The sequence below is a fragment of the Chelon labrosus genome, assembly GCF_963514085.1.
Source record: "Chelon labrosus genome assembly, chromosome: 9".
Taxonomy (NCBI): domain Eukaryota; kingdom Metazoa; phylum Chordata; class Actinopteri; order Mugiliformes; family Mugilidae; genus Chelon; species Chelon labrosus.
The window spans coordinates 25,650,549-25,661,985 of record NC_140359.1 but is presented as its reverse complement, the minus strand read 5'-3'; the positions used below and the strand labels follow the sequence as shown (position 1 = coordinate 25,661,985).

The 11,437-nt window shown below is 42.6% G+C and overlaps 2 protein-coding genes across 2 annotated transcripts; one reads left to right on the top strand and one right to left on the bottom strand.

Annotated features, from left to right (window-relative positions):
- Window positions 1-3,782: 3,782 nt before the first annotated feature.
- LOC311492809 (histone H2A.V) lies at window positions 3,783-6,584 on the bottom strand. The gene is made up of 5 exons (XM_084551223.1): window positions 6,453-6,584; window positions 5,329-5,406; window positions 5,082-5,195; window positions 4,874-5,003; window positions 3,783-4,756 (listed from the first exon to the last, which is right to left on the bottom strand). Exons 1-5 carry the CDS (start codon window positions 6,555-6,557, stop codon window positions 4,695-4,697), a joined length of 489 nt encoding a protein of 162 aa, XP_084407349.1. The 5' UTR covers window positions 6,558-6,584; the 3' UTR covers window positions 3,783-4,694.
- Window positions 6,585-6,970: 386 nt separating this feature from the next.
- On the top strand, window positions 6,971-10,744 carry purba (purine-rich element binding protein Ba). Its single transcript, XM_084551222.1, has one exon. It carries the CDS (start codon window positions 7,214-7,216, stop codon window positions 8,153-8,155), a length of 942 nt encoding a protein of 313 aa, XP_084407348.1. The 5' UTR covers window positions 6,971-7,213; the 3' UTR covers window positions 8,156-10,744.
- The last annotated feature ends 693 nt before the right edge of the window (window positions 10,745-11,437 follow it).

The window sequence follows — 11,437 nt, the reverse complement described above, 5'->3', positions numbered from 1 at the left end:
AAAGTAATATGAGCTTGTTAACTGTAAATTGTTTCGCGTTTGAAGAAACTAGAGTGGGAAAACGTCTTCAAGAAACAAGTCCAGTTGCCTTTCTTTAACGTTTTTGGGATATTTAAAGGAATAGTTCAACGATTCTTTTATTAGCTGGACACTGGGCAAACAGATTCAGCTGCAAATGTAAAGAATGATGCGAGTACGGGTTGTACTTGGCCAAGCAAGCCATGCATGTTATGGAGAAAGAGGAACTAGAGCATTGGGGTCAGACTCATTTTAGTTCAGGGGCCACATACAGCCCAGTTTGAACCTTTTACTAAACGTTAAGTGCAATTTCGGTTCATTGTTTAGTCCTGGGTGTTGTGTTTTCTCCGCTACTCTGGACAAATTAGAAATAGCAGTTACCTTTCTTGAAAAATTTGCAGTTAATGTCTCCTATGTAACTTTCGCGCTTTGCAAATTCATGCTGCGGGCCAGATTGGACCCTTGGTGGATTGGTTTTGGCCCACGGGCCTCTGGAATGGAGCATGAATGGATAAAGAGAGGAACTGGGTAACTGTAAGGTAGGGGAGGATGATGAATGGGTGAGAGAGGACTGCTTGAAGAGAAGTATTTGAGGTGTGGCCGTGCTCCTGAACCTTACATCCAAAAACGTATGAGAAAGGCATCTCGACTTGTAGAGTTTCTTGAAGACGTTTTGCCACTCAACTGTGGGGTTTCGGAGTTTAAATAATCTAGACTGGAGCCCCTGACTGTCAATGGGTTGTTAGAGCAGCATTCATTGGAGAAAAAGGACACGATCAAACAGCCTCCATCCAACTACAGGTACGTATCTGGTCCTTAACTTTCTCATGGTCTTAACTTTCCCACAGATGTTCCTATTTAAACCCCAACTCCTCAACCAGTCCTTTAGCTTTGAAGAAGTTATTGGCATGAGAGGTCTTCAAGAAACTCCACAAGTCAAAGTGCTGATACTTTCTGACAGAGCAAAGCTTGCAGGCTATGCTAAGCCAAACGAACTGCCTGCAGCTTCATGCTTACTGTACAGAACTCAGAGGTTCACATCTGACCCTCACAACTATGCAAACTATGCACCGACGCCTCTGTGCAGAGGATTTGTCACAGTTCGAGATGGTTCATTACGAAAATGCAAATGAGAAACTTATGGAGCAACCAGGAACTAAGGCAACAAATGATCACATGAGAGGATAGAAAGTAAAAGACAATGGAAAGGTGGTGCAGTAGAGCTGACTGGGAACGGGGAACAGGTGCAGTTTGGTGACTGTGAGGACATCTGGTGGGTAGATGTGGAGTGACAGCAGAGACTTAGAGAAACTGTGACAATATTACTCATTCATTCATTCATCTTCTGTAACTGGCAGGCGGGGTACACCCTGGACAGGTCTCCAGTCTATCACAGGGCTAACACAGAGAGACAGACAACCATTCACACTTACACCTACGGACAATTTAGAATCACCAATGAACCTAACCAGCATGTCTTTAGATGGTGGGAGGAAGCTGGAGTACCTGGAGAGAACCCAGAACCTTCTTGCTGTGACGCATCAAGGCTAACTACCAAACCACTGTGCTGCCCTTGTGACAATATCATTCTGGGCAAAAATAAAACTCGAGAAACTGTAAGAAAAAGAAACAGCAGTGGTTTTGCTCATGTCACAGAAGCTGATCTGAAGTATAATCCTAAAAGCTGTGGGTGCAGAATGATGTCACAGTGACGGTATAGAGCCCTGGTTATAGTTTCAACTCCACATCAAGACATGAAACTCTCACTGCTTCTACTTATACGTGAGCAAATCTTGTTTTTGACACTCTGGATGCAGACTGCCTAGACTCTGGAGACTGGGATCAAGTTTTAAAGAGGCTCTACTTGCAAGGGCATCACTTTCAGTTGGAAAGGAAAGGATTTCAATACTTCTTGCAATCCCCCCGCCCCAGCTATCGACTGAAGTATGTGAATGCTGCTGCCCTTTGGAAAGCCCGCTACGCTAACCAAGTGAAGTTGTGAAGGTCGAAGCTCAAAGTGTTTTACAAACAGCTGAAAGCGACTTCAGCGGCACCACTGTCCTTCAGAAAATCACTCCTAACAAGACAAACGAATCAAAAGGAGTGAGAGAAAAGCAAGTGGAGCAAAAGCAGACATACTTCAGCCTTGAAAAGTACATATATCTACTTCTATATTATGTATTTGCTTATAACAAATGGCTCAGCTGGAAAAAAAACAACCGTGTGTCATCATGTGCGATAAAACCCGCAGCCCTCGAGCACTCCATGGAAACTCTCTCCATCATCTTGTGGACGAAGAGCTGAATTGCTGTGTGCACTTGAAAATCAACAGCTGCCCACACAACAGCACCCACTTAGAGTCTGTGCAGGACAGTGTCACAGCCAGTGGTCCAAATCAGACTGTCACAGTTAACTGTGAATGTGCGTGCAACCTGTGTAAATAACATGTAATATAATAACATAATTTAGTATATTATTATATGCGTGCATTGTAATTGGTTTGGGTATCACTAAAAATCTAGTCTGTATGTGTGAACTCAAATAAATATGGCATAACATTACGACCACCTTCCTAATATTGTGCAGGTCTTGTGGTGACTCATCAGTGAATGGACATGGGCCTTCTGAGGGTGTCCTGTGGTGTCTGGCAACAAGATGTTGTTAGTGGGGGGCCTTTGAGGGGAGGGGCCTCTGTGGATCATCCCACAGATACTTGATCAGTTTGGGATCTAGTGAATTTGGAGGCCAAGTCAACACCTTGTGCTGTTCATGTTTTTTTTTTTAATTGTTCCTAAAGTGTTTTTGTGTGTGTGTCTGTGTCAGGCTGCATCCTGCTGGGGATGGCTGCTGCCATCAAGGAGTGTCATTGCTATGGGGTGGGGGTGCCTGGTCTGGTCTAGGTGGGTGCTACATATCTAAGTAACATCAACACCAATGAATGCCAGGTCCACAAGTTCCCCAACAAGATGTTCTTTACTTCTCTCGTCATAATGTTATGGCTGATCAGTGTCGCTTGCACATATAGACACAACCTAAACATTAATATATAGTAGTCTGGGGTATTAAAGCAGTGGCATGATAAACAGGCTGATAACGAACGTCAAATCCACTGTCCATATTATTTTATTTATTTTTTTACTCAATAAGTATTCTAAATTGAATAGCAAAGTTCAATTTTTAATTTTTATTTATATAGCGTCAAGTGTATTCGCATAATGCACAAATATATCAAATATTTTTATAGCGCAGCTTTTTAAAGTTGGAATCTTGAATTGCAATTTAATATAACATCAGGTGAATGTGTTTCACTGGAAAACCCAAACCGTATGTCATCAATACATTAACAGCACCACATGACCTGAATACTGTTTTTGTATATGTTTTTGTCATGTGTGCAGTTTGCAGTATTGCTATGAGCTGATATAGTTGTCTGAAGGTGGAATATTATATGCAACCAATATTTAAAAAGAAAAAAAAAGTGATTGTTTGATAGGGCAAGAAGGAAAGACAGTGGCTCCCCCTGCTGGTACAAACTGTGATTAAACTGAGCCAGGTGACAAAAAGATAAACAAAGACACATTTACTAAATTATAAAACCCCTAATATGTTTTAATACCTCCGTTCTGTGTTATTTAAGTACCTAATCCTCCTGTTTTTTGTCCTACGTAAAGGCTTAAAATAGGTAAAATGTAAATAAAGCTCACCTGCACAGGTAGTTTGACAGAAAATCATTTCAAGTAGAGGTTTCAAACCAAGCCACGGACAACATGCCAAGGGTATTTATTCAAAGATAAAAATCATTTCCCTGAACACATCGTTCTTAAAAAGGCTCTAACTTTTAGGACTTTTAGGGACGGGGACGTTTCAGCTTGCCTATACATATAAGTATTGCATGTAATTGTTTTTAAGCACTGGTGTGGTATGAAGGTACCCATCCACAGTGATATGTAGTCGACAAATGGCAAGACATTTGTTCCACGATGACGGAATAAACTGCAAGATCAGTGTCACCTGATCACACTGCCAATATGTAATTTCAAGTTTTAACACATTTTCTTCAGCCGCTGTAAACACTGGCACAAAACACTGTAGCAGACCCTTACAATAGGTTGTTTTCAATATTTCATTTTGATGTAAAAAAAGAAAAAAAAAAAGAAAAAACATTAACTTTTAATACATCGCTGTCTTTGTGCAGTTCAGAATATTACAGTAAAAGGAAAAAAGCACCATCTTACATATAGCTGCTGTTAAAGTCACTGTCCAAAAAAATCATTTCCTTAAAAACTGGTTGTAGTATAAATTGCAAATTCAAGAAAATAACCACAAAACAAGATTTTTTTTTTTTATATATAAAAACGGTTTAACAATTTTCTTTTTTTTTTTTTTCAGTATAAAACATTACAGAGAACCAGGCCAATCAAACAAATTCACTGTCAACATTTCAAATAATCATGAACTCCCCCAGTCAAACGTTCTACAAGAGCATACAAAGGATTTTCTGTCGTTAAGGGGTTTTCTGCACGATTTTCTAGCTATGGGAAAATGTAACAACACAAAAAATCTAGCAATCACCCTTCGTTTGCTATAATATTAATAATAAAAAAAAAAAAAAGAACAAATGTGAACTCCTGGTCCGATCAAAGCCCAAGCCCCAAAATTTCTGGTCAACATGGTATCTATGCAGTCTTCTGCTGGCCCTTCTTCCCAATGAGGGATTTGTGGATGTGGGGAATTACACCTGGGAAGAAAAAGAAAATATACATGATTGAATGACTTATAAAAAAAAAGTGTATCTGCACGATTAACAAAAATAACTGCACTGCGCGCGCAAACAGGAACAAAGCAATCAACCCACCTCCTCCGGCAATCGTTGCCTTGATAAGAGAGTCCAACTCCTCATCACCACGAATGGCCAACTGCAAGTGACGGGGAGTGATACGCTTCACCTTCAAGTCTTTGGAGGCATTGCCCGCCAACTCTAGTACCTGAAATGACAAGGCAAGGCATCAGTGCAAACAGTTATTAGTCACAAAAACAACAAAGCGTAAAAGTCAGCGGCTTACTTCAGCGGTGAGGTACTCGAGGATGGCAGCGCTGTACACAGCTGCTGTGGCTCCTACACGACCGTGGCTGGTTGTGCGGGTCTTCAAGTGCCTGTGGATTCGACCCACCGGGAACTGTCAGGAAAACAGAAAGTGGTTTGATCAAATAATAATAATAAAAATGCAGCAGGGAACTTTCTGCAAATAAAGCTTCATAGCACCTGCAGTAAAGCCACAAACTGCCACATGGAGATTGAATGATATTTACCTGCAGCCCAGCCCTCTGGGAGCGCGACACTGCTTTCGCCTTGGCTTTGCCGCTGTCTTTTCCTGCCTTGCCACCAGCCTGCGAGGAGTCATTTCAAGACATTTTTCAAACCACAGAGGAGAAGTGGCACATGTTTGTATTCTGTGCAACACTACAGCAGACATTTATGAGCGAGCTAAACAAGTAAGATTGAATAATAAACCATAAAATAATAAGAGAAAGGTGCAGGAACTGAATAAAATCAATAAATTAGACAAGACAGTGGTAAACACATGGGTCAGTGATGTCAGGTTGCACGGTTATCGCTTTCCCGCCAATCAAAAGGAAAACAAAACAAGGCAACGGCTGCAAATACGGTTATAGTTTTCGGAAAATACGTGAATTAAACCGAATAATAAACCAAACGAGGTGATGGGAAAAATAACACAGAGCCAATTAAGAAGAGAAAACGGACGAGAAGCTGTCAGTGCTGCTGCCACTGACCTCCACGACAAACCGAAACACCACCTCCACGAAGAAGAAAAAACGTTTCAAGACGGTCTCACTTTTAAGATTTTAATTTTAAACAGAAAGAAAAGTTTGTCCCGGTTGAATCGCCCGGGAGCATGTAAACCACACACATCCCGAGTTATCTCAACTTTCCTTAAAAGTAGTACAGACTTATTATGAATGACTTGCGGTCAACAACAAACCAGCTAACCAACCGTTAAACCAATGGAACGGCTACCACTTAGCTTGCTAATGCACCTTTCAAAACGGCTACACCCGAGTCAAAAAAAAACACTTTTTATATAAATGAATCAAAGTTTATATGTCTAATTAAACACTCTACTTTTACACACGGGGTCCGATTAAACAAAGCGTAGCAAACACGACATGGTACATTGAAAAGAAAAGCTAAAAAAAAACCTCGGGACTTCTCACGGTACAGTAAACGTTAATGCTAACGTATTAGCTGACAGTTAGCAAGCTTTTTTTTTTTTTTTTTTTAAACCACACACAGTCTAATCGAATTTCCTCAGTTCAAATTCAAAACAGCACTTTCAACAATTGCACATTAATTGCAGTAAGAATATAACCGACATGCCCGCGTACGCGTTTAGCAGCAGCCGGAGAGCACGTACCATTTTTTCCGCCTCGTTATTTGATCGCAGAACTGAAGAAGATAGCAAATAATTTCGGCTCCCGAAAGCAAAGAAACAATAAACCCTTTCGCAAATCTTTTGCATGCAACCCCTCGTGGGAGTCCCGACAGCCAATCGCGGTGCGCGTTGTTACTTCGAATTTGCCCCTCGACCAATAGCAGAGCGACTTGCAGAAAATTCACCCATCCCCCACACGAGGATCATCGTGCCCTGTCTTTGCGCACGAAACCAACAAGTAGGCGGGACTGTGTGTGTGTGTGTGTGTGAGTGTGTGGAGTGTCCTTCCAGGGACATTAGTCCTTAAAAATGTACAACAAACATAATCTGGACACTTTAGTTGACATTATTTATTTTATGTTAATACACGGGCACGTTTAACATCTTCAGGTAAAACATTTTTTTTTTTATTATAGATTAAGGTATAAAACAATATATGTACCAACGGAAAATAATTATCAAGTGTAGATATACGTTAAATACAAGTTTAATACTGGCGTAAAGAGAGAGCCGTTATGGATTGTAAATATCTACTCGAATGTCAACGGTCACGTGGCAGTTGACTGGCAGTTGAGCGAGCGAATGAGAACGCTCGCTGTCTATGTGGTGTTGTGATAGGCAGACGCGGCAGCCAATCAGAGCCCAGGAGCCCGCGTCCGGTTTCCTCCGTTCACTCGCTCGGCAAACCGAAGGGGGGTGGGGGTCAAAGATACGCAGAGAGAAACGGGCTGCTGGTGGCGAAGATGGCGGATGGGGACAGTGGTAGTGAGCGCGGTGGCAGCAGCGGCGGCGGCGGCGGCGGTGGCGGCGGCGGAGGAGGGGGAGGAGGCAGCGGGTTTCAGCACTACCAGCGGGAACCGGAGACCCAGGAGCTGGCCTCGAAGCGTCTGGACATTCAGAACAAACGCTTCTACCTTGACGTGAAGCAGAACGCCAAAGGCCGGTTCATCAAAATCGCCGAGGTCGGAGCCGGGGGCTCTAAAAGTCGGCTCACCCTCTCTATGTCAGTTGCGGCGGAGTTCCGCGACTACCTGGGGGATTTCATAGAGCACTACGCCCAACTCGGGCCTAGTACCCCGGAGCAGATTGCTCAGTCATCCGGCGGGGATGACACCGGGCCTAGACGGGCCTTGAAGAGTGAGTTCCTGGTGCGTGAGAACCGCAAATACTACCTCGACCTTAAGGAGAACCAGCGGGGTCGGTTTCTCCGGATCCGACAGACCGTCAACCGAGGCCCCGGTTTCGGAGTCGGAGTGGGTGGCATCCCCGGGGCGGGCCTGCAGGCCGGACAAACCATCGCCCTCCCGGCCCAAGGCTTAATAGAATTCCGCGACGCCTTGGCTAAGTTGATAGATGACTACGGAGGGGACGAGGAGGAGCTGGCCGGCGGCGGAGGAGCCGGGGGCTTCAGCGAGCTTCCGGAGGGCACCTCCATCATGGTGGACTCCAAGCGGTTCTTCTTTGACGTTGGATCCAACAAGTACGGAGTTTTCTTACGGGTGAGCGAGGTGAAGCCCAGCTACAGGAACTCTATCACGATCCCCTTCAAGGCGTGGAGCAAGTTCGGGGGAGCGTTCAGCCGCTACGCCGAGGAGATGAAGGAGATCCAGGAGCGGCACCGGGATAAGATGTACGAGAGGAGAACCGGAGAGGAGTCGGAGGGCGACGACGTGGACGACGATTGACGGGGAAGGAGTGAGGAGGAGGAGGAGAGGTGGCTGTATGTGATGAAGCTGACAACATGATGCAAAGCCTAGAGATAAACAGAGAAAGAGGAACGACTATTCTGTGCATGACATGAATCGAACTTAAAAACAAAAAGCTAAAAAAAATGGAGTAAACTAAAAAAAAAAAAAAGTATATTTGACTGAGAAATAACTGTCTATATAAGAGAATCATGTTCTAAAGTTTAGGTGGATGTTATAGCTAACTGAGTGCGGACTGCAGTAGTCAGCTCCTGTATGAGATTCCTATTGATTTTAAAAGAAAAATCTATCTATATATATATATAAATATGCTGATATATATATTTATAGATAGATAGATAGATTGAGTGTCCATTTACAGATGTAGCCCAGCAAATTAAGTTTGGCCGTGCTCAAAACACAGCAGTAGGTCACCAGCACTACTTCCTGGTTGATGTCCAATGGTAAGAGCTCACCTGGCGCTGACCTGTAGTTCTTTCTGTGTGATGATAAATAAGGAGGCGTGAAACCAGGAGGCGCAGGAGGCGTGGGAGTGACCGCCATGGCTGTGTGTGTGTGTGTGTGTGTGTGTGTTTTATTTTTATTTTTGTTTTGTTATTTCTTTTTTTTTTTTTTTTTTTTGTTCGTCTGAAGTGACCTGTAACGACCAGCTCGCCCCAAAACAGACCCGCAACACCCAGAGCCACGGTCTCGGCTACGGCGGGAGGTTGTGGTGGAGGGGAGTGGGGAGGGGGAACACACCCTTAGCATCGCGGGACGACCTCTCAGCCCAGCGAGGGTTACCCGCAAAGTGATCTGTTACAAGCACACGACTCATTTGGATTCTCTGGACGATCCAAATGAGTCACAACCGCCCCCTCTCCTCCTCCTCCTCCTCCTCCTCTTCCTCCTCCTCCTCCTCCTCCTCCTCCTCCTCACCCTCCCTCCTGGGCATCCCCCTCAGGTGCTGACCTCCTACTCCTACACCTGAAGCGCCGTGAGGCCTTGCTCACGCGTCGCTTGTCGTGTCTCAGGGCTGAACAAGTCCCCGACCGGCGTTAACCTGTGCCTGCACGTCATCCTCAAGAGGTTCAGGGTGGTGGTCCGGTCAGTCCGTCGATCCGTCAGTCCGTCAGTTGCTGCAGCTCAGCCGTTTGTGGCAACTGATGATGTCTCATATAACACAGGGCCATGTTTGACCCCTGTGACCTTTTTTTTTTGTCTAAAAAAATAAATAAATAAAACAGGACTGCGGCGACGACGACGGCGGCGGCGCAGTGAGCTCAGACCTCCAGCACTGGTCACAGTTTTTCTGAGTTAAAAGCTTAATATTGCCGGGCTTAAGCTGCAGTCTCAAGGGAACCGGCCTTGTTGACTAAATAGGGTGCACCATTTGGATCCTCTAATCTTGAACTCAGACCATTAGTGACTGAAGCAACATTCAGTCTGATTGTAACAAATGAATTAGGTGCTTTTGGAAAACGAACACCCGCAATTTGGGTGTTGTACCTTATAAGATAAAGAAAAATATATATACACTCGAAGAGATTTACTTACTAAAAAAAAAATAAAAAAGATCAAGTATAGATAGAATTATTTTTCAAAAGAGATATATTGAATTATGTCTTAGAAATACGAGACATTTATTAGATAACGCTGCCTAAAGTGGCTTATTTAAAAACACTAAACTTGGATGCAACTGTCCAGGATGATATTTCATACCTGCTTTTTTTTCTTTTTTTTTTTTTTTTTTCTCTAACATTTCTTTTTATTCCTTAGAGGAAATAAAAAATAAATAAGAGTACAACAAATTGATAACACAGTATGTTATAGCAATTTCTAGAAACGACTTCATTGAAGTAGTTTGTCAGCAAAACACTCAGCACTCCAGTTCACTTTACAGAACATCAAGTTGTCCCCTTGTTTCACTCATGTTTTGTCATAAATTGGCTTCCCATCAGTTGCCATACGACGCGAACACAAACACCTGCAAACCATCCACAGTTTGTCTTTAGTGCTCCTTTTTAAAAAAAAAAAAATCTTTTTTCTTTTTTGTTTTGCATGCCTGCTCTTAACGCGGAGCTGCCTTGTGTTTCTTTTGCATATTCTGATTGCTGTACAATGGTATTTATCCATTTTTACTTTGAGAGCGGTTTCAAGTTTTACTTCTGTATTGCAATAGACAAAAAGAAAGTTTACTTCTCAAGCCTATTAAAAAGCCACCGCGTTCCCCGTGCTTTTTTTTTTTTTTTTTTTCGGGAACTGTCACTTTCATCGTCCCACTTCCTTTTGGTGTGCAAACCTCTCGTTGAATTTTACTTTACCCACTTCCACACAGCAGAGAAATGCCATATGATAAAAAAAAATAAACACCTGGGAGCAATAGTTTTTTTTTTTTTGTTGTTTTTTTTCTTTTTTATTGATATAAATATACTATATATAATATTACACATGCGATTGAACTACATCCTTCTTCCTGTACTGTGTTACGTGAAATGGCAGCTGTTTCAGTCATGTGTGTTCTGCTGTAATATTCTACCAAGTTCCTTTCAACGAGAAATAAAAAAAAAAAAAGGTTTTTGCTCAGGAGAGTTGTGGTGTTTTTTTATGTCGCTCTTTTCTGGTTCACCTTGTTGGTTCATCGTGTGGCGGGTTCTCGGACGCATTCTTGGCTGTGTTATGTCAAAAAGAAAAGTAAAAGCGAAAAAATCCAACTTCTCCTAGGCGGTCAACAGTCTCCACAACACAATAATAATCAGAAATAGTTAATAAACCACAGCAAAAACGTCAAACATGGACGCACTGAATCAGTTCACGTTTATTCTGCACCAGCTCTTGAATTGCTGAAGAAGTATTCTGCAAAAGTACTCATCATATGTTCTTGCATGTGACATTATTAGACCATTAATAGTGATGCACCAGTTTAGCATGTTACTGTTTGTCGCACTAGTTTTAACTCCTCAACATAAACTCTGCTGGTTGTGGTCACCTTTTTTATTCATCACACAGAAGCGGTATACCGTTATGTCAAATAATTAATAATATTATGTTGAAAAGATCAGTAAAAACAAGAAATCCAACGTCTCAGGCGCGTTCAGCAGCGTCCAAAACACAATGACGATCAAGAAGAATCAAACTACAGCAGAAATATCAAATATGGACGTTTCAAAGAGAATTTTTACATAGACATTTTATTTGTTACTAACCCTTCCATCATTTCTTTAGCTTAAATTTAAAATGTTATTCTGCACCAGCTCTTGAATTGCGGAAGAAGTATTCTGC

Bases quoted from the DNA above. Each gene is read 5' to 3' on its own strand.
- LOC311492809 (XM_084551223.1), bottom strand. From the start codon at position 6,557: ATGCAAAAGATTTGCGAAAGGGTTTATTGTTTCTTTGCTTTCGGGAGC. The intron at 5,407-6,452 runs GTACGTGCTCTC...GACTCCTCGCAG, and splicing joins ATAACGAGGCGGAAAAAATG to GCTGGTGGCAAGGCAGGAAA. The intron at 4,757-4,873 runs GTGGGTTGATTG...TTTTCTTCCCAG, and splicing joins GGCAACGATTGCCGGAGGAG to GTGTAATTCCCCACATCCAC.
- purba (XM_084551222.1), top strand. From the start codon at position 7,214: ATGGCGGATGGGGACAGTGGTAGTGAGCGCGGTGGCAGCAGCGGCGGC.